General features: G+C 39.9%; 2 protein-coding genes across 9 annotated transcripts in view; one reads left to right on the top strand and one right to left on the bottom strand.

The window, feature by feature from the left end:
* Positions 1-11,048, bottom strand: part of LOC121909107 (proto-oncogene vav-like) — a 37,121-nt gene extending 26,073 nt beyond the window's left edge. For 6 of the 8 annotated variants that reach the window (XM_042429535.1, XM_042429526.1, XM_042429558.1 and 3 more), the window contains exons 1-2: positions 10,725-11,048; positions 1,181-1,260 (exon numbers count right to left, since the gene is read on the bottom strand). The gene's annotated coding sequence lies outside the window, so the exon portion shown is untranslated. Of the gene's footprint in view, positions 1-1,180; positions 1,264-10,724 lie in introns of all 8 variants that reach the window. The other 2 variants (XM_042429541.1, XM_042429549.1) reach the window with 2 other exon arrangements.
* sh2d3a (SH2 domain containing 3A) lies at positions 2,807-22,523 on the top strand. The gene is made up of 20 exons (XM_042429583.1): positions 2,807-2,918; positions 3,126-3,217; positions 3,333-3,450; positions 5,771-5,800; positions 5,912-5,970; positions 8,915-9,069; positions 14,304-14,343; positions 14,486-14,602; positions 14,713-14,856; positions 15,102-15,391; positions 15,515-15,600; positions 16,116-16,235; positions 17,933-18,090; positions 18,211-18,411; positions 19,524-19,685; positions 19,801-19,916; positions 20,431-20,602; positions 20,710-20,821; positions 21,462-21,647; positions 21,803-22,523. Exons 2-20 carry the CDS (start codon positions 3,128-3,130, stop codon positions 21,994-21,996), a joined length of 2,550 nt encoding a protein of 849 aa, XP_042285517.1. The 5' UTR covers positions 2,807-2,918; positions 3,126-3,127; the 3' UTR covers positions 21,997-22,523.
* Positions 22,524-23,610: the final 1,087 nt, after the last annotated feature.

Genomic DNA, 23,610 nt, shown 5'->3' with positions numbered 1-23,610 from the left:
AGAGTTTGACACTAGAAGGCTCTTTTCATATTAATCTGCTGAAGTTAGAAAGTTTCTCTGTGCTCACCTTAAATCTGTACTTATGAGCAGATTTGTGACATCACAGCTAATTTGGAGCCAATCCAATATTCACCTCACAAAAATATGTGAAAAACTGAAGCCTCCAGTGAACGTATACTGAGAATGGACTTTTCAGTGAAGAAGGAGACATATTGCAGAGAGACAGACTGCTGTCATGATGTAATTTTTAGAAAAATCCTGGAGCTGTTCCATGAATAATGGAGCAGCTGCTTGGACACTCTGACAGCACCCCTGGTGATTTTATTGGCACAGTCTCTGATTCACAGCTGGGAAGCCCTGCAATCACAACTCATTCGGATGCAACATCTCTAACAGATTCTCTGAGTCGTGGGACCAACAAAAAGTGTGGCTACAATCTCAAAATGAGATGAGACAGTATAATATATTATGAAATCTTAATTAAATGTATCTGACACATTCAATTAACAGCTATAGCCTACGGTACTTCACAAGCTATTTACTCAGCAAAACAACATCAAAAACACACCTTCCACTCGTACAGTGGTGCAGGGTGATGCATTCTTTTGCTCATAAACAATCTTTGGCTGAACCACTCACTCTTCCAGCTACAGTTCAATCTCTGGGGCTTTATCATTTTACACAAAGACAGGATTGGCAGGATGGATGCTGCTAGTGCTAGGCTGCTAGGCTTGGACCCAGGTTCTTTAGAGCAGTGGTTCCCAACCTTTTTTGGCTTATGTCCCCTTAAAATAAAGCAAAGTGTATGTCTGGGACCCCTCGTCACACATTGTGATGTCTACCAGTTAAACAAAAGAGGGCTTTTTAAAAAATAATAACTTTTAGAGAATTGAGGAGATAAAATACAGAAATTTACAGTAAATAAAGCAAAGGCTTAAAGAAACCTTGAAGAAAAAAAAAGAAAATTATGTGTCAGAAATATGTTTACTTATGTTGTCCTATCCTGTCCTATCATCTCATGACCCCTTAGATTAATCCAATGACCCAGGTATGTAGTGGGACACACACACACACACACACACACACACATGTATATATATATATATATATATTTTAAGTACCATTACCGCCGGCCCTGTTGGGCTTAAGCATATCATGGTGAGAGAGAGGCGGAGCTTACCAGCGTTATTTTCTTCCAGTTCTTCGCCAAGTCCCACCATCCTGCACTGTGATTGGCTAGTACTTGTTACCTTGACATGTCTTCTTATTGGGTGGTATGTATGCATGCCGTGTGAGTTGGGATAAGAGAAAAAAACACCAGGAATTAGAAGTTGAGGCAGCCAAATATAAAACAGTAAGTAATTTGTTTGGTGTGTCAACCTCAACAAACACTAAACATGATGTCACAGACTGGAAGAGGACGCTGAGGCTGGCAGCTGTGCCAGTAACAATGGTCATGAACCAGCTGATGCGATGAGAATAATGTTATTCATGCAGATGTATAATAAACTAAACTTTCCTTTTATAGCTGGGTTCTATCTGCATCATTTTACAATCTGTTTGTAGGTAAGGCTACATTACAGTGCTGCTCAGTAGCTCAGAAACCCAGAATGCCCTCAGAGGGTCATACACCTTTAAGAAACAAGAGGGAGCAACTTATAGCAGGGGGAGGAACTTGTTGTGGGAGGAACTTGTAGTCTTGCAGTCTGACACATTCTTTTGGCTCAGTGGGCTTTAAAAATGTGTGAGCTCCCTCTAGAGACATATCTAAGTAGTAAATCACAACAATTACATCCTGTAGCCTACTAGTAGGCAAAAAAGTACTGGACTGGACAAAAGTCCAGGGCTGAATTTTTGTCCCAGCACATCTCTGCAACGACCCCTTGTGGGGGTCCTGACTCCCAGATTAGGAACCACTGCTTAAGAGGACTGTGTCTTTAAAGGACAAGTGGGTAGTATCTAGTGGCATCTAGCGGTGCGGTTGCAGATTGCAACCAATTGAATACCCCTCCTCTCACCTTCCCCTTCCACGCATGTAGGAGAACCTATGGTGGCTGCAAAACTCATGAAAAACACGAAATGCCCTCTCTAGAGTCAGTGTTTGGCTTGTCTGTTCTGGGATACTGTAGAAACATGGCTGTGCAACATGGTGGGCTTCGTGGAAGAGGACCTGCTCTCTATGTAGATATAAAGGGTTCATTCTAAGGTAACGAAAACACAATTCTTATTTTCAGGTGATTATACACTAATTAAGACGTACTTATGAACATCATATTCCATTTCTGCCAAGTCTGTTCTGCTGGATGCCACTAAATTCTCCACACTGCACCTTTAAGCCACTTCACCTACTCTTATGGAGATGTCCTGTCATTTTTTACTTCAACACCAGGTGTCAGTCTTACACATAGCACTTTTTCCTGCAGATACTTTAATCTCATAACATAATACCTGGACAGACAGACAGAGAGGTTGGCAGACACATCACTGTGCATGAATGTCTATCTCTGACTTGACATGTTGACAGCTGCCTAACAGTCTTACATTTTCATATCCCCCTCCTTGTTTTTTTGTACTCTATCTCTCTCTCATGACATGCTGGGATCTGCCTCAACCTGCGCCCTCCGCCTCCTGAGGGCTCATGCTAATTCCTGCACTGTGATTTGCTGTCTTGTGCAGGGTACTGCGTGCCCACTGTACAATCTGATTGGCTTTCTGACTGACCCTGCAGGTTTGAGGGGGAGCGGGCTTCCTCTAATACCAAAAAGAGAAGACAGACAGACTTAATGAGAGTTTAGATGAGAACAGCTGCAAAGGAGAAGAGAAGACAGGGGAAAAGTGAGACACTATGAGATAGAAACATCACACAGAAGGAAGAGAGAAGTAAAATCTCAGAGTGCCTCGGTGGATCCTGTAAACAGGTAGGTGCTACATACTGAAGCTGCTGCAAGGCAAACAGCAACAGCTCTCTGCTTGTGTGTCTGGTTGGCTGATTTCTAGAAGTTAGCTGATGTCATACAACTCATTTCATTTGTACTTTTCTCATAAACTCTTTTGCACAGAAACATGTACAAGCATGTGTGTGCGTGTGGCATGTAATCTGTATCTTTTCTGCTTTTGCTGTTCAGACATGAATAATCGTTCCATCGCCTGGTGGCTGAAACAGATCGGCCTGCCCCAGTACACCAAGACACTGGAGAGTGAATATTATGGTCTGGAGGTACATGAAAGAGCAGCATATATCTGTGTGCTTTAATCTGATTATCACTGGTACTCCATAATCCTTCACTTCTCTTTATTCCATTCTCGTTCTATCTGTTTTTGTTTCTCTGCAGGGTTTGCTGAATGTAACGGCTGGAGAGCTGAAGGAAGTAGGGGTAGAGGATCCCACACACAGAGAAACAATCCTCAGTCAGCTTTCAAGACACCGACAGAAACTGGACCCACACTCTGGTGACACACACTAGCCACACACAAACAGATATGACCATTAAGACTGGGTGATTATTAAATATTCACTTTGTTGTCCAAATCATGAAAAAATGTGTAAATTCAACCTTTATTGAGCTGAATCATATTCTATTATATCGCATCCAAGGCTGTCTCAAAGCAGACAACTGGACCCCAGGTCTCAAGGGGCCCTATATATGTGGGAATATGTATGATATTATGTAAGCATAATATCAGCAGATAAGGGCTTCATGCTTTGATATCTAATCCTCAGGGGCCTGTTTTGAAAAGAATTGTTCTAATCCTTTCAATATTTCAGTTTTGTGCATATATATATTTCTTAGTCTTAAATTAATGGATTTAATCAATCTACCACACAGCAAATCCAGGGCCAGATAATATACAACACTGCACAGAGAGTGGGAGAAACAGGGGGTTAATGGTGGCCCAGCAGCTCATTTTTACTCCGTGAAGTAAATCCAGCCATGATGAGTATCGTATCGTATCGTATCGTATTGTATCGTATCGTATCGTATCGTATCGAATCTTTCTACAAAAATCTTTTGTCCAAAAATAAGAATTCAGAGCAAGTTAAAATTAAAAACTAAAACAATGGTATTTAAGCTAATTTTTAAGATATAAACAGTTGTCAGTTTGATTATTTTGTGTGAGGTTTTGCTTATGATTGCAATATTGCGATGTATATTGATATCCAGGGCTGGGTGTTGTTTGAAATTTTTTGATACTAATGCCAATACGATAACTGAATTTTGGTAGAGATGACAAAACAATATATGTTTTGATACCGTAATTTGAGAAATCTAAGGATGTTTTTCTATAAAACCTTATTTTTCATGTAACAAAAGAGGCCAAAGTGCTCAAATACTACACATTGTTTAAATATCAGCAGCTGTATAAGAACTTTTCCTCAACAAATGAGTTGAAAATTGGCAATTTTTTATTTAAATTAGAAACTAATAGTAAGCAATGAGCTAAACAGACATTCAGTGCCAGCTTTCCATACTCAGCAATACAGACATATTTCGGTCGGTACCAAATAAATATCAAGGTTTGATACTCAGTCATGTTGATACTGGAAAAATATCGTTATTATATTATTATGAAATACATTTCAATCGAAGCAGCCTGTCCTTGTGCACACACTTACAACATCACTGTATGTGCACACACACACGCACACTCATATACATCTAAGTTGAAATGTGGACTATCAGTTTTCAGTGCTCTCAAGTTTAACATTTTTTTTTCACAGCAGATTCTGTTTAAGTGCTTATTGGAAATTAGCTCATACAAGTTGTATATGTGGTCAAGTAAATGTGGTCCTCTATTATGTAACAAGTCTTAAGATAAACTCTTATCTTTTAGGCATCCGCTCCAGCTTGCAGAGAGCAGTATATGTTGAAATCATGCATGCTTAGCGTGACAATTTTGTATAAGCCAGTTCATCCAGTCAAACCCTTCTCTTTAATTTATGTCAGTGATTACCGACTTGTTTCTGCTTAGCATGCTTCCAGTAAATTGAAGATGTTAAATGTGGAAAAACTAGAGAGTAAGGCCTGAATGAATGATGATGTCACGAGTTTAACAGTTAAAGGTCCAATCCAGACTTGTTTTACAACATACACAAATACTCTGCTTTGAATAATAATTTGTTTCTGATATGTTTTTTGCCCACAAAAAGTTCAATTACTTAGTTAGAATATGTTTAAAAATGCATTTCCTCATTCTCCCTCAAAAATGTAAATATTGCTCATTTTAAAAGTTTAACTGCTGGTAAAAAGATGTCTCCTACTTCACTGAGAAGTCAATTCTCAGTGTACGTGCACTAGAGGTTTCAGGTCTCCACGTCACAGTTGTATAAGTTGCATACTGGACCACGATTGACTCCAAACCAGTAGTGATGTCTTGTCTTGTGATGCTTGTAGGTACACGCCTTAAACTCGCATTTAAGACCAGCACAGAGGAATTTTCCTCCTTTAGCAGATTAATGTGAAAACAGCCTTCTAGAGTCAAACTCTGCACATACATCATTCTGTACAGTGAAGCTCAAACATCCAAGTGAAGGAACAAGAAGAAAAACAACTTTTTGACTGGAGAGTGACTTAAAACAATAGTTTGCACTATATGTGTCTATGCATACTGACTAAAGAAAATGGTTTAACATTTTGGGAAATGCACTCATTTGCTTTGTGAATGGAAAAAGGGGGAAACAATTAGCCTGGCTCTGTTGAAAGGTAACAAAATCTGCGTACCATCACTTCTAAAACTCACTAATTAACATGTTATATCTCATTTGTTGCAGCTTCTTATTTGAATGACAGACATGAGAGTGGTATGGATCTTCTCTTCTTTTTCTCTTTTTTTAACTCTCAAGAAGAAAATTAATTTGTGTAATTTCCAAAATGTCAAACTATTCCTTAAAAATATCCTTTTGTCCTCTCAGGTGTGCAAGTGGAGCGCAGATCGAGCCGAAAGTACTCCCTGGAATCGTCTCTGGATCTGGTGAGACCACGAAGTTGGCACTAATTAGCATCACAAAACAGCTCCTCAGAACAAATTTGCCACCTGCACCCCTCCCAGAGTTTTTTTTTCATTTTTTTCATAATGCAATGCAAACAGCAGTTAAGGGACCAGATGTTCCAAAGTAATCTGATTGGATTTTGGCTATCAGAGTGGATCAAATCTTGAAAATGGGTTTTTCAAAGGAAAAAAAGGATTCTTAAAATCGGATTAGATCACGTAATCCAGTCTTGATTTTGATCTTGATCAAACCTGCGGTATGTGTAGTTAGGATTTAGTAGGATTGGGATACCTTTGCTTCAAAAAATCAGGATTATCCTGATCCCAACAGAAGGGTGATTCAGGGTGGATTTCATGAACAAAATTGGTCAAATAATACAACATTTGTATCATGTAGTATATATATATTTATTTATATTTTTCACCTGATTGGTTTAACCGTTAGGCTACCTATTAATCCTTTCAGTAAAGTAAAATAAAAAGGATTTTGTCCCCATAAAATAATCCCCCAAACAGCTGTCAATATCAAAAAATAATATATATAATTCATTCATCACTGTATATTAGTCAGTCCTGCTGGAGGTTGGTCTGGGTCTTCAACAGGCTCAGGTGCATCATAAACATCATTACAGAGAGGGACATTGGCTCTGGTAGCGATGTTGTGCAAAACAACACAGGCAAGTATTATGTTTCACGCTCCCCGTGGTTCCACTTGCAAGTAGTTACGGCATGCAAAGCACCTCTTCAGAACTCCATTTTAACGCTCAATTGCACATCTTGTTTTGCACATGAGCAGTGATGAAGCGTGCCTGCTCAGGTGTGTTTGCTGTAAGAAACGCGGTCATCAGCCATGATAGGATTTTGATAAGCACTGTCTCCTAATATTATGCCATCCGGTCGGTTGGTTTGGAGCTCTCTGTAAAGAGCACTTTCCCTCAGGATACGTGCACCACGGACAGACCCAGTCCACTTCACGATGAAGTTTGTGATAATGAGGTCAGCGTTGCCCACATGTTGGATGTTGATGCTGTGCCTCCCCTTTCAGTTGACGTACTCCCACTCCCTCTCATGCTTGCTTGTAAATGCACATCAGTGCAGTCGGTAACCCTAGTAGTATTGGGCATGTTCCCCAAGAGAAAAAACGTGCGCTTGGTCTGGGCAATCTGGTTATCCTTTGGAAATGAAACAAATTGACTGACCAGGCTGGCCAATGCGATTAACACAGCTTTCACCACATCACTCACAGTTGATTTGTCCACTCCTATATTATCACCAACAACTTTGTAGAAAGTCACAGATACATAGAAGTGCAGAACAATGAGGCCCTGTTCTTCTACAGACAGACTATGACTCCTTCAGGTTCTGCGTTGAAGTTTTGGCCTGAAAAGGTCTGCAGTGTACTTAATATCAGCAAAGCGAAACTGAGCATACAGTTCCTCAGTGGTGTATTGCTCCAGTGGTTTTGTACGCTCAAAGTACAGCCTTTGACGGTATCCTCTCCTACCAAAACGGTGGTGGTGATGGACAATACCTGCCATGTCAGTGCTTCTCTATAAGTCCTCTGAGAAAGGCTGAATAAGATGGCTGTGTAATTCGTCTTTTCAAACAAACACCCCTTCAACATCAATTAGTCGATGTGCTTTGGCTTGTGTACAATGAAATCAGTCAAGCACAAGGCCTATAAACTCTATGTTCACTACACCAAAGAGGTGGACTCAAGAGGACTTAATTTCACTGTTGCAGAAACTCACGCACTGCTGGAGGGTGTTAGGTGCCATTATGACTCAATAGGAAGTTTCTATTCTACTAAGGATGAAGGAGTGACTAAGAAAAAGAAAGGACACTTGGGTTGAAATCACCCTGAATGTGAATGTCTGGCAAGAAGAGGACCACAGAGCAAGTGAAATTTAGATGGAAGAATCTGAATGTGACAAAGGACCATGCTGAAGCAAAAAAACAAAACAAAACACCCAAACAGACAACAAGACCTTTAGGAGAGGTGATTACACAGATGTGGTTCTTGACATTACTGGAGATGAGGTGTTGCAGGGGACGGTGAGCCCTCAATTGTAAAGGAGCCAGTGAGCCAGTTCCTCCTTATGCAGAAGAAACATTTATTCTGGATCTCAGCCCTTATATTGAGGAGGAAGGTGGATCATTACTGGTAGAGCCAGTAGTTATTGCCAGTGGAGCTCAGAAAAGAGGCAGGAAATGTTATTTGCCAAAGATGACGCCTATAAATCACTTCTTAAACAAGAAACTGAAAGTACAGATTCGTCTCTTACCCAACTACAGACAAACAACAAACCCAACAAAGCCAGACTTGAAACCTGCCTCCTAAAAGCAGGGTTTCAAAATGCTGAATGAGGAAGAACTCTGTTGGACATTTAACCTCTCAATGATTTAAAACATGTGTTCAAAATATCCAAATATATATATGAATATATATATATATATATATATATATATATATATTCAAAATATCCACAATGTATTTGTGAATAAGGTTCATTTCTTTTTATTTATTTGGTATGGGTCGGATGAGGTGTCTGACTGTTTAAAAGAAACTGAAAATGAAAGGGGATGTTTGTACTGTTTTATTGTGCTGTTTTCTGTCTCTTCAAATAAAAAAAAACACTTAAAGTGACCCTACACTGGCTATTCTACCTGTTGTTCTTTACATAGCTAGTAGCCCACATTGTCATACATAGTCCCATTTTGGTAATCTTGAAACATCTATATCTGGATCAGGGTGATCCAATCCAATGTTACTTTGAAAAACCAGCACAAAAGTAAGATGGATTACCCGATCCTAGAGAGCAAAACATAGGATTTCCAAATCTAACGATAATTCTAATCGAGATTGAACTTTTTTAACAACTGGGCCCAGGAGCCGCACTTTATGGGTGTCTCCCATTTCCTACAGGTGAAGCCAGGGAGGGATTTGTTTCGTCAGAGTGTTCTGCCCCGCCTCCAGCGCGCTGATAAAAAACACCGCCTGTCTGTGTCCTGCTCGCAGCTCCGCCCCCTGAACGAGGACCACACCACCAGTGAGACAGACCGCCAGGAGAGCAAGCGCAGGTAGGCAGACCCCCAATGGGTGTTGTGTGTGTGTGTGTGTGTGTGTGTGTGTGATAGAGAGTAATAGTGATTCGACTGTGTGTGTGAGTGTGACCGAGATATACACTTTCTCCAAGTCAGCTACTCATGTTGGGCTAATGATTAACCAGTACCTCATAAAATCTATGCCAGAGTTTGTAAAGTGAAGCAGGTGTACTCAAAAATGGTTGAACTGACAACGTGAGAGAAAAGCCTTGTTGGATATGGAACAACATTATGGCCTTAATTTGAACCCTCGCCTACCAGGAGGACAGCAAGTTTTGGTGACTCACATAATAAACAACACTCCTTGGGACTTTTATGTTTTGATCACACTTCCCACCCCCGTGAGAGGTTGAGGACTTGTGTGTGTGTGTGTGTGTGTTTGTTTAAGTCGTTAATCTTGAAGTCCAGGCCTTTCTGGGAATTTAGGTTCATCGCCAGCTCACTTGTATCTTTAAAGTTTACTCAAATTACTAATAGACATACAGTATTTTTCATTCTAGTCCTAGTGGTATAATATGAGCAAATGGAATTCGATTTTTGATGTTCCAACTTAACACATTGAAGTGTGTTTCCAGGTGTTGGGGAGTACTACTGCATATGTGAAAAAAGTTGTATGAAGCCTTCTTTGGCTCTACATTAGCCACAACCTGCATATAAAACACCCAAATCTCTGCTGGATTGTGGGTAATGTAGGAGCTGGGGTATTACAAGGAAGAAGAATGCATGAAAATGCATAAAAAGAAAATTGATCCTTTGACAAATACTCAAGATTAAACTCACATCAGGATCAGGAGCATTAAACATGATAAGGACGTCCATAGTTTTGACTGAGCTCTTTGACTCACCGACTAGCAATGTTAATACTAGTCAACAGCAACATCTGTTGGCAGCACAATGGACTCCCGAACAGGCTCTGGTTTTGGGGCCACGTGACCCCTTGGGCCCCAGACTTGTGCCTGGTAAGCCTGTTTGGTAGTCCATTCATGCTGTTTAAGTTTTTACATGTTATTTTTCATTGCACATTAAACCAAAATTATCTAACTGGCTATATACAATAAGAGGTATGAAAAAATAGGCCTACTATATATTTTTTGTAATTTAGGAGAACCTTTTATTCCTCTTCTAGTTGTAAAAGCTGCATCCTTTTCTTTAAATGTAACAACTGACAGGTAGTGTCAGTATGTAAACTGACGCTGTCAAGTTCAGGCACATCTCTGCTCACCACTCATAAAGTGCTGAATGCTAAAAAACCTCAGAGGTCGTAAAACAAACATGTGGGACTCAATGAAGTAGATAGTTCCGGCACTCCGCTCTGATTGGCTCACACACGTTCGAGACAGTAAAACAACCATATATATACATATTAATGCGCTGTCCCAGAAATCACGGGCACTAACTTGTTTAAGTGGTGTTGAAGGGAGAAACTGTAATTAACAGGCTGTTGATTATTTAGAGAATGATTAACAAGATGTGTGTGTATTCTCCTTGTATGGCATGTAAGCTAACTGGTTCTGGGCAACATCTTTTTTGACCTGGGGGTAGCTTATGTTGGGAAATCACCCAGTTGGTTGAAAACTGACAGTGTGAATAGACAGAATCGAAGCTTTATGAAGGATTTACTGTTTACATACCACTCTGAACGGCTACCTGCCATGTTATCCTGACTGTAGCCAGGTGATGTGTCAGCTCGGCTGGTGTCGGTATCCGAGGAATGTCAGGCAGATAGCGGTGTTTCAGCACCGGGGCCCGGGGCGGGGAGAAGGAAGGAGGGCTCGGGGAACCTGTGGGAACTCGTCCGAAACATCGCAGGAGACGAGGGGGCGGAGGGAGTGAGGAGGAGAAGGAGGAGGGGGCTGGTAGGAAAGGGATTTTTACCTCCCAGCTGTTATTTGGTGGCGTACGTTTGGATTATAAACTGTAAAACATGTCCGAGACGAGTGAGCTGTGAACAGGATTGACAGGTAGGACCGTTGGCCGCTATGTCTCTCTCTTTTTTTTTTAATAACGGTCAACTTCGTCAATTAACTTCGAGATGTTATCGATGTTTGGAAAGTTTTTGACGGCGAGTTTACTTTTCAGTGTAAGGCTTTCTGAACATTTATCGCAAATAACGCTAGATATCTGTTCCGACATGTCAAGCAGTTGTCTTTTTCTTTTTCTTTTTCTTTAAGTCGACAAAAAGCGACGGTTAACAGTTACCTTGTTGACTTCAAGCTAACTTACCTGTAGCCTTGCCAGCTAAAATACCTGTTGCACAATTTAGGAGTACCAGCAGGTTTTGACTCACAAACATACTAATGTAAAGTCATTAGACTACAGTATCTATTAGCTTTTAAGTCTATGTTGATTACAATACACTGAGGAATACAACTTGGTCGGTGAAGCTTAATAAAAAGAGGTTTACAACCCCAGTATATGTTGTCATGTTACGTTTCACAATGTATTGCACAGGTGTTTCTGGTGAGCTGCCCGGACCAACGCCCCTAAAACAGGATGTTTCTCCCTCTTGCCTTCATATTATCTCTAGATCTGTGTGTTTATGTGAGTGTCTGTCAATTATCTGTCAATGTGAATGTTGCCGCGGGTCGTTTAATTGTGAACCCACAGCTACAACAGTTGCCTCTTTATTAATTATACATAGCTAAACCTAATACAACAGCCCTGCAGTAAATCATCAAAACCTTTGGCTGTAGGATATCTTGATAGGCATTTTTCACTATTTTTTTGACATTTAATAGACCGAATGATTAATTGATTGATTGAGACCTAATACAAGAGCCCTGCAGTAAATCATACCTTCATGATTATATGTTCTTTTTTTTGTTTAAAATGTTTAAGAGGTGTTGCATTATACTGAGAGCTGTTTCTAATATTACGTCCATCATTTTTAGATCAATTAGGGTAGATGAAATATTAGAAGTATAATGCAATACACTTAATAATAATAATAATAATAACAATAATAATAATAATACATTTTATTTATAGAAAGCTTTACTCAGTTACACTTAACATGACAAGATCAATAAAAAAACAATCCAGAAAACTATACACAACATAATACAAGCGCAAAACAGTACTAGATTTTTTTATTACAGCTAAAAGGATTAGTCAATTAATCAATTAATTGCCAACTATTAAATTAATTGCCAACTATTTTGATATTCGATTAATAGTTTGTAATCTTTCTTTAAGACCACAATATCCAAATTCTTTGATACCAGCTTCTCAATTGTGAAGATTTTCGGGTTTCTTTCATCTTCTATGATAGTAAACTAAATGTCTTTTGACTTGTGGACTGTTGGCCTGGGACAAAACAAGACATTAGAGGACCTCATCTTGGGCTCTGGGAAATAATGATTGACACTTTTCACCATTTTCTGATATTTTACAGACCATACAACTTATCGAGTAATTGAGAAAATAATCAACAGATTATTTGATAATGAAAATAATTGTTAGTTACAGCCCTAGAAAGGATTAGTCGATGAACAGAAAATAAATTGGCTTAACTATTTTTTATAACTGATTAATTCTTTAAATTATTTTTAAGGAAAGAAATACCAAACATAACCTAGTTCCAGCTCCTCAGTTGTGAGGATTTGCTGTTTTTTGGGGTTTTTTTTAGTCTCATGTGATCTTTTTAGATTTTGGACTGCTAGTCAGACAAAACAAGCAATATGAAGTCGTAACCTTGGGCTTTAGGAAATTGCGATGGGGTTTTAAACATGAAATGATTAATTGGTTGATTGAGAAAATAATTAGAAGATGAATTAATAATGAAACAGTCATTAGTTGCAGCCCTTAGACATTAAAAGTAGTTTTAAGAAATTGAGTTTTTAGAGACTTTTTAAACATAGTAATATTGGAGCTGTCACAAATGTTTTTTGGGAGGGAGATGCAGAGGGAGGCAGTGTCTGTTGAGAAGGCCGGGTCACCTCAGACTGGGTGTTTGGTCCTTTTATGGAGGAGAGAGGAAACTGGTGTAAAAGGAAGGAGGCTGTGAGCTCGGTACTAACTACCATTGAGGACACTGAGGTCACGTCTTTGTTTTTGTTTTTTGTCTGGTAGTTTTGGGTTTTTTTTTAACAGCGTTGGAAGACTCTGCATTTATAGTAGCACATTATGATCATTTTTTAGGCTGATTCCAGTAGTTTTAGTCTTAAAATTTGAGGACAAAGAAATAAAAAAAATGATTCTGTATTTCTCCTCTAGTATTTTATTACTGTCTGGCAGCATAGAGAGGGCTTTAAAACAGCTTCTGGACAGTTACAGCATGTTGAGAAATAAAATGCTAAAGAATTATTTTAGGCTGTAATTTCCTTGAAGGTTTTCTGACAAAAACTTTGTAATTTGGTACTAATTGTTATGGAAAATAGAGACAAAGTTCTGACGGTGATTTTAGTGTGAGTTTATTTAGTTGCTTTTTTACTTTATAGGCAGCTGTTGATTTCTAGAGGAGTTTCCTTGATGAACTGTTTGTGTGTCTGAGATTGGGGGGGAGTGAGGGGGGGGGGCATTGACTCATGACTTCAATGAGGCGGATTTGCAAGTGGAGAGAAGGGATTTATTTTAACATGATACACCACACACACCACAAACCTCCAAAAGCCCATAAAATTGAATACCTGAATCAACAAAACAAAAACAAACACTATAACCTTTAGGATTTGTTACAAGGGTCTTGTATTATACTGAATTACTATGTGTATGTAATGAATTGGCTTCTGGGTGTACAGAGAAGTATTAAAGTGCCTCATGTTTGATAGCCATCCAAGGTCATGGCAGGGTGAACAAGCAACCCTCCACCCATCCCTGAACACACAATTTGTTCCACATTATTTATGCATGTTCACACAGAGAGAGACAGGCACACATTTAGATTTACTAGAATAGGTAGTAGCGGTGCGTATGATGGCTGGGAGTTAGTTAGTTCAGCCTTGTTTTGCATTCCCTGAGCAGCTCATCAGTGAGCGATGTGTTTTACGGAGGCAGGAAGGTGGAAGCTGAGGGAGGAAGGAAGGAGGAAAAAGAGCCAGGCTATTAAAAGTCCGTCACTTTGTCTGCTGTTAATGACAGACCCAGACCTTGGCAGTGGCCTTCCATCCTTGTCCTGTTCGCGCTCAGAGGAAAAACATGGCACCATCATCTGTGGCTCCCTGGGGTTCAGTTTTGTAGCTCCAAATCACCTATCCTTTCTTGTTTTTCAGCAAAAGGAGGAGTGTCAGCGCATACCTCAGCCAGCTGAAGGTAAGAGGTTAAGTAAACCGCCTGTCTGTCTCGCTTTAGCTGCCTCTTTTTTTCACACATATTTTCCTTCACACCCTTGTTTATGTAAAGAGACAGAAAACATTCAGATTAACACTGTGGGCTGCTGCTGTGTGTGCTTTAGGTGTTTGGTGGTCGGAGAGAGATGGACTCATTGAAGAAGGAGCTGGAGGAGGAGTTGAAGCTCAGTACTGATGACCTGAGGAGCCACGCGTGGTACCATGGGCCGCTTAGCCGAGAGGTGCTCAATGAACCATATTTTGTTTGCTTTCATTACTATTCACACTGTATAAAACACATGCAAACCTCCTACCACCAACTGACCAAGTTAACCTGCTGACTTATCTCCAGGCAGCAGAGTCTCTGTTTGAGAGGGATGGAGACTTCTTGGTCCGAGACTCAAGCTCCGCTCCCAATGACTATGTTTTGAGCTGCTTTTGGAAAAACGAGCCGATGCACTTTAAGATCATACGAGTGGTCCTGCGTCCCAAAAAGGTGTGTCTGTGTTTTGTGTGTCCATGTGTGGGAAGTGGTGGATAGCTGATTAATAGTTTAAATAATGTAGTAAGAGAAAATACCAAACATTTGCTGGCTACCCCTTTTTAAATGTGAGGATTTGATTATCTTTGTTTTATATAATTGAAAATTGAATCTCTTTGACTTTTGTACTGTTGGTCTGGCAAAACAAACAATTAATCTGCTCTTAAAATATTATGTGTGTATCTATGTCTGTGTGACAGGGATACTCCCGGGAGCTGTTCCAGTTTGAGGAGGATCGCTTTGACAATGTTCCTGCTCTCATCCGATTTCATGTGGGCGGGCGCCGGCCTATCTCCCAGGCCTCAGGTGCTGTGATTTTTCACCCAATCACACGGACCCTTCCTCTGCGGGTCATCAGTGAGCAGCATGCAGAGTGCAAAGGCAGCAGCAGTAGAGGCGCAGAGGGAAAATCACACACTGAGCGCAGCAAAAGACTCAGTTGCAGCTCTCCACACAACGACACGCTGCAGGCCATCAGTCCACTACTAAGGTGGGAGGAAGTATGTTGAAGTGTAGTGTAGTGCACGTACACATGTATAGTGCTGAAACATGTTGTATGTGGTCAAACAAATACAAATAAATATGCTCACAAACTTTATTTTATGTGTGGCAGGAGTGGAAGTCAGCCTGCTAACTTGGAGAATGTGGGTCGTAGGCCTTCACTTCAGTCTGCGCAATCTGACAGCAACCTACGCACTGGTATGTTAACATAAACACACAACCCATACATACATGTGGCCGTCAACACTTACTCTCGATGTCAGATGGATGCGGCTGTGTCACATCCTTTGGCTCCGTTGTGGTTGCCATAAACGATCTGTTGTTATTCCAGCCAGTGTCCACTAACACACTAAATTAAGGGAGTGAACGTGTTAAATTATACCTGCTAAACATCAGCATGTTTTAATATGCTTGTAAAACATGAAAAATATTGACAAAACTCTATACGACATTGGAAATGTGACTGCTGAAGAGCAGACCATTTAAAGACGCTTCACTTCTGAAATGATTCCAGTGGATATTTTAACTGCAGCAGAAACATGACGGAGCTTCTCGTCTGCTGATTGGTCAGACAATATTGTAATTCCATAAGTTATTTGAGAAGGTATGAGAGTGTAGAGAAAACCATCACTAGAAGACTGTAAAAAAATTTAGAAAAGCATAAAATCCTTGTTCATCTTTTTAATTTCCTGATGTTACTCTTCCTCATCCAGGTGTTCCACCGAACACTCAGTCAGAGGACACTGGCCCCGCCCCCATCTCCCCTGTGTTTCGCACAGGTAGCGAACCCCTGCTGAGCCCACGACCAAGACACACACGTCCCTCCCATCCAGGTAACATACACACATCTGTAATACTTTTATATATGTTAAGATATATTTTTTAAATGAACTACTCTGTTGTGACAGTTTAGGCAGAAATTAATACAAAAACATTTGTCAGAAACTGTATCCTGTATGCCAAGTTAATTGTCTCTTTGACACTAGAACAGTTTACATAATGGAACATTAAATAACAATATCTCTTTTACAAGATGCAGTGAGTTCACAGGTACACTTACCTGTTTTGGTTCCTCGCATAACTTCTATATTTATCATCCCACCCAACACAACTCGTTAAAAAAGAGCAAACTGAAATTTTATTTGGTGGTTATCTAAAGGGGACCTATTATGCTTTTCATTATTTTTAGTCATATACAGTATATATATAATGTTACAATGTTGGATGGTCATATTAAAAGTGGCTGGTGTCATATGAGGTAAACGTATGTAGAAGTAATCGCTGTGAGCAAAAAGCACAGGCTTCAGACTGTACTGAAAACTCGGTTTCCATAGTTTATATGGTCATCTTCTCTACGCATGATGGGCAAGTTCACCGCTCCGGTCCACCAACATTATGGCATTTTTCCATTGTTTTGGGGGGGTAGTCATGCCAAGTCGAGCTGACTCAAGTTGAGCTGGCACGCTGTGAGTGTTTTTCCATTAAACAGCGGTGCAAAGTAAAATAAGTAGTTTACCTGTTGGAGGTGTGCCGGTCGTCTGCAGCTCCTCATCAAACATTGTCATCACTGTGGCCGTTTCTGCTTGTACTATTCCTCCCTGCATTATTTCTAACTGATCCGCTGAATAAATAGCTCCAAATATATCCATATCTTGTTGTGTCAACCGGTTTTTAGCACCGCTAATTTGGTGATGAACATGTTTCATTTCCTGTAAATTCTCCACACAAAAAAGCCTCATGTTTATTTAGTAATTTAAAAGCTTTTCATTTGAAGCAGTAAAGCAGGAAATGTTGGGTTTTCATTGGCGGTAACTGGACATGACCCTGATATGGCTGTCCCTTGGAAGGCTTCCAGAAAGCTGGCTAATCAGAACAGAGTGGGCTCATCGGGAAGGTAGTCTTAAAGAGACGGGAGCTAAAACTGCCTGTTAGAGACAGAGAGTGAACTGAGGGGCTGCATAAAGGGCCAGTATAAGATAAAGAAGGAGTTTTTTGAGTTGTGAATCATGCAAAGCTACTCCATTGGAGTCCCAGAATAACAATATATAGAGCTGGAAATGAGCATAATAGGTCATTTTTAATTAATAATAAAAAAAAAAAATAATAATAAAAACAGAGAAAACTCTCAGCAACACTCGCATAGCAGGCATGATCAGATTTCATGTACTACACACACATTCCTAAAATTTGTTCAGAGTGACACAATGAACAATGTGTTAAAAATATGAAGCCCGTTTAATAATGATCCAATCAGTAGCGAGTGATGCATCCGTCCCATTGACATCATTTCCAGTCTACGTGGAAGTTGTGATTGCTAGTTGTGATTATTGTTTGAATTGTGACAGAAATGGGTACCTAGCTTTGTAGGCAGATGACGTCCCCACTTGAACCTTTCTTAGACTCGAGTTAAACCAGTTTTGTCTCAACATGAGTGGGCAGTTTAAGGGTGATCCAAATGTAAAGACAATAACATACACCCACCCTCTTCTGATGTATGATACACACATAACGTACCTCTCCGTCCATGTAGGTGGTGGTGTGACTTTGCGAGGTTCAGATGGGCAGCTGCACCCCAGAGCTCCTCCTAAACCTCTCCGAGTCTCTACTGTCTTCCCCAACGCCACGTCTCCTCCACCAACAAACCAGCATGTTGATCCTTCTTCTTTCTACGATGAGCTGGTCATCCAGGTAAAAAAAATTCTACAAATCATCTCACAGCTCAGTTGATCAAAGCTTTTTCATTCTCATATCTCTCTTCTACTGTAAATTCTCCATGAACATTTTATATCCGCTTGCTGTCATATTCAGGTGCCACAGTCGCGGCGGAGGGGTCACGTGGACCGTCTGCGTGCGGAGGAGAAGTGGCAGAGTCGTGCCCGCCTCACAGAGACTTCCTTTGGCTTCCTGGAGGCAGAGAAGAACGAGGCATCATCACATCTGCCGTTTGACAAAGAGCTCCAGGAACAGGCGGCAGAGGAAGTGGAGGACTGGCATTTTGAACGTCCACATGTCTGTATTAGTCATATTTAATTTACAGTTTATAGTTGGTACTTTTGCTTATGTTCTAGTAATTAGTACCGGTGTGTTAGCTCTGTAATTACAGTACAAACCAGTACATTTTTGCTGTTCAGATTAGTTAGCACCATTCCAGGACGCCATTGGTTTCCATTCATTTCCTTATTATATAAAACAGACTCTTGAGAACTGTTGGAGCTGAGAAATCCATCACAGAACAACACAATCTGAATTCAGTTTTGTCAAAGTTGCATGTTGTAGCAGGGTAAAGCAATTGAACTGCATCACCATGTACAGCTGAAACGCTCAGTGGACATGACAGAAAATCAATCCACAACAAGTCATTATTTTTCAACCGAAAATGTTGCAGTTTCAGCCTCTCAAATATGACTTTTCCTGGTTTTCTGAGTCCTCTATGATAGTAAATTGAATGTCTTTGGGTCCTGGCTGGACAAAAGAAGCACTTAAGATGCCACCTTGGGCTCTGGGAAATTGTGATGGACATTTTCCACTATTTTATAATCTGAATTAATTGATTTGACTAAGAAATTAATTGGAAGTTTAATCAATTTTACATGTTGTATTACCATGGATTAATAGTGTAGCATTGACAAATATAATTGCAGACTTGATGTTCACTGACGGATGACACAACTCATGAGTCCGTAATAGATTTTTAATATCATTTTAACAGAAAGTAACTATGTAAGAGAGATTAGCATAAAATAAAAAGATAGATATAAAATTGTTATTAAGAAAAAATAATGAGAATAGAAATGTGGGAAATGTGTGTAGCGAACCATCTGAGCCACACATCCACCTTGTTCCTGAGGTCCAGTCTTAATGGAGTCTGACTTTTGTTTAAGCCGACACAGTCTTGATAGAATCTATTTATCTGAATGACTGACTCTCTTTAGCCACCAGGCGTCAGAGTGATACCGTATGTGTAACAGCTGTGTATCATTTAGAACTAACAGCCTCAGAATAAACTCAGTGGCTCAGTGATTAACAACTCTGTGAATAAGTTGAACGCTGCACACCTCTGTAATAGCAGAGGGACAGTTGTGTACTAATTTTGTAATATCCTTCTTCTTACACAATCACAGATGGAGTCAGGGTCATGTTTCCAGTTGGATCAGTTTGAGTCGCTGCTCTTGCCGGAGAACAACCGACCTCTGGAGCCCAGCGTCCTGCTGTCACTAAAAGAGATCTTCAACCGCTCAGACGCCAACACCACCGCTCTGCACATGCTCAGTGTTGACTGCCAGGTACCCGCACAACCGCCTAACGCAACAAACCAAATTCCCAATCGAGAGTAGCTTAAACGCTCACTGAGTATTAAGCCTGACTGGCCATTGATTAGTCATTATTGTGTTACTGCAGGTTGCACGCATCGTCGGGGTGACTGATGAGCAGAAGAGGATTATGGGAGTCGGATCAGGGCTGGAGCTTGTCACTCTGCCACACGGACACCAGTTACGACAGGACCTGTTAGAGAGGTACATAGAGCTAACACACTTGATTTGCCATGGGATGGATGGCTTAATAGATATATTAAAGGGTTGGTTCACCCAAATTACAAAGAAACTCACTTATCACTTGTGGTTCTTTGGCATGTAGATACCTTTTAGTTTAATTTGTCCAGGTTTTAAGATGTCAATCCCTGATTTCTGACATCGGCACAATACAATGGAGGTGAATGGAATTTAGTTTGTGTTGCTGAAAGCATTTGAAAATTGATTAGACAGTGAAATCTTTTTTCTAGAATTAGTGTCCCTGTTACTGTGATAATACTTTTAAGTAATTACAAGCAATTTTTCAACTCTCAGGTGGTTACAGAAATAAGAAAATAAATGACATATATCAAAAAAGCTGGTCAAATAAAATCAAAACTATCTGCGTAGCTAGATGCTGCTAAAGAGAAATGAGAAATCCCTCCCTCACTGACTTTCTTATTCAGTTCTGCCCACTGACACACACGCCCCTGACCATCTAATCTTTCATTTTTTTTAGGCATCATCTAATAGCACTGGGAGTGGCGGTGGACATCCTGGGCTGCACAGGGACTGTGAGCCAGAGAGCAACTGTTTTACATAAATTAATATTATTGGCTCAGGCCCTGAAAGAACATGCGCACAACTTCTACTCCTTTTCAGCTGTGATGAAGGCTCTGGAGATGCCTCAGGTGGTGTAATTATCACAAACATATGGTCGCTGTATACAAAATTATGCAAAGTAGAAACTCGTTGAAGTTTTCCAACACTCGACATGTTTGTACGTGCACGTGTGCAGATAATGCGACTGGAGATGACGTGGCGAGCGCTGAGAAGGAACCACACGGAGAGTGCCGTTTTATTCGAGAAGAAACTCAAACCCTTCATGAAGTCGCTGAATGAGGGAGACGGTGAGTGTTGGAGAAAGAGGTGAAATATAGAGTGACTGAGGTGCAGTCAGTTTGTTTGGTTCAAATGTAAAACAAGAGTGAGGAAACAGGCACAGAGGAAATCGATTTCAGAAAGTTTTAATTAAAAAAAAATGTTTTTGTTTAAATATACAGAAGAGTGAAGAACATGAGGTTCATTTTATCACTATGAAATTTCCAAGTTTCATCATATTTAAAAGAGAATTAGGCTTTCTGCTGAATTTGCAATTTACAGAGTTTACATTTTGACTTATATTTATATAGCATGTAAGCTTAAACTATTGCTTTATTTAACACCAATGCCAATTTCCCACAGATGTCTTTAAACTGTTTTGTTTGACCAACAATCCAAAACTCAAAGATCTTCAATTTACTATCACAGAGGTCGAAGAAAACCAGCAAATATTCACCTTTGAGAAGTTGAAATCAGTGAATTTTTGGCAATTTTGCTTAAAAGATGACTTAAATGATGAATCAAAATGCTAATTTATAAATTGAGTAAACACAGGTTACTCCAAACAGATTAAAATAAGTTCTGTATAAATAACACCAACCCATTTAAAGTGGTGAATGTATTGTATTAAGTCTGATGTGTGCTCTGTGTTTATATGTGTGTGTGTAGATTCTGTAGTTGAGGGTCCTATAGCCATGCCGCACCTAGTTCCTCTGCTGATGGTTATGGAGGGTGAGGACCCCGTTGAGAACAGCGAGCGAGGATGTGAGCTCCTCTACGACGTCCTCCAATCAGCTCGCAGTGCCGCGTTGCATGCCCAAAATTATCAGGAGCACGCACACACCCTACTCACAGGTACATACATGCATGTACAGTAATGTCCTCGCTTTTCATACACACACCTACAGACATTGTAAGGTGGAGTAAACACTCACATTGTACATAGTGATATTCCATCATTAATTTATAGTATCTGTTCTGATCAAATGTTCGTCTCACTGCTCCACCAGGAGACTGGGAGCCAATCCCTGAGCTGCTGGAGGCTTTCCGGACAGAGTTCGCCCTGCGGCTGTTGTGGGGTCAGTCGGGGGCAGAGGCTGACAGAGAGGAGCGCTACGAAAAATTTGACAATATTCTTTGTGTCCTCTCAGATAAACTGGAACCCGTGGAGATCACCCCACAACAACCTGAGCCTCTAACCTGAGCCTCAGGGCCCGTTTCACTAAGTGAAAGGTGAAATCAGCACTTTCATTACTAGAGGAAAAATAAAAAGCAAAGATGTTTTTAGTTTAGCTTTGGCGTGTTGCTGTTGCCAAGGCAGAGATCTCCCACTTGAGAACACACAGACTTAAGAGTGAGATGTTATTTTTCTCCTTTACTTGCTGAGATATGAGTGACTGTTGTCAAGTAACAACTTGTAAAAATTGGAATTATGTCTGGAATGTGTCCTTTCGCTGTGAAAAGGGCAGTGTTGAATTCATTTTCCTTTTTTAGGAAATCAGAAATTGTTTACTCAAAAACTAGCATCTCCTTACCTCCCTAAATGTGCATCTATGATACTCAGATGCAGTTTTATTGATTGACACCATTTTCTTTGACACTTGAGACTCCAAAGAAGCAGCATGAATATTGACTCCTTGTACATGAACTGTTGCTGTAAGGGACCACACTGGATATTGTGATTTTCATTTTCATAAGTGTTTCTAATGCAATAAATGAATGTTTTTCTTATCTGGTTGGAGGTTTTTGTGTGTTAAGTACTAAATAATACTGCCAAGAAACAACAAAGACAAGAAATGTTTTTTCGTTTTCACTTTATGACTCAAACGATACATACATTTTCTTTTTAAAAATGGATCATACAATAATACCCTTTAAATGTTGAGAAAATGTCTAGTAGTGCAGGGCAGAGAAAGAGTTGGGTAAACTGTATATGGCTCTATCGAGAATGAAATTTTTAAACAGTCCTATCAGATCCTATCAGAAAAGTGCACAAAACATTTTTTTTTTCCACTGTTCTTAACTCTTGACACTGCAGCAAGGAGCTGAATATCAAAACTTCCCATTCTTCCCTCTGAAATACATCCTGGCGTCAGCATTTCTTGACATTTTGCTGAACAGCTCATTTGGATTTCAAAGCAGACTACTGATAAAGTCTTCTGGCAACTGTTTCAGAGGATTTGAGATTCAGAGGTTTCGCATCTCAGAATATGAACACAGGTGGCTAAACAATGTAAAAACCTGAATTAAAAAAAAACATAAAAAGAAAGAAGAAACAGTTGATGACCAGAACTGTGACTGCTTTTTTTTGGGAAAGTTGGAATTCAAAATTGAAGACAAGGACTTAAGAATTGCCTGTTATCCACTTTTGAGTTTGAGATTTCATTATGCCTGTGCTATACTGATGTCTGAAGTCGCACAGAGGCTGCAACCTCAAACACTGGCAGTTCACCGAGTATTTGAGCTAGGAATTATAAAATGGTTAAGTCTGTTTGTATTTACCTTATTATGAACTTTGATCAGCATTGCCATTGTGCTTTTCCTTTGGTTTTTACCCACCATGCCTAAAATTCTCAAAAATGTTGCAAAACAAGCTTCTTTGCTTTAGTAGAGAAGTTGTCATATGACATGGAGTTAAAGGATTTGTTCACAATTATTCAAGTCTTTCTTAAAACAATAATCAGACGCCCAAATGAAGATTGAAACAGGTTTTGCTTGCTGCAATCATCAGAAGATCCCCTCCAAATGCACTTAAAATATAACAAAAAAGTATTTAAAAAGTTTATCTGAAGATAATATGAGGCTTCAGCTGTCCAAA

This window comes from Thunnus maccoyii, chromosome 2, assembly GCF_910596095.1.
Source record: "Thunnus maccoyii chromosome 2, fThuMac1.1, whole genome shotgun sequence".
NCBI classification, from domain to species: domain Eukaryota; kingdom Metazoa; phylum Chordata; class Actinopteri; order Scombriformes; family Scombridae; genus Thunnus; species Thunnus maccoyii.
The sequence above is the reverse complement of the archived record's forward strand: the minus strand, read 5'-3'. Positions and strand labels throughout refer to the sequence as shown.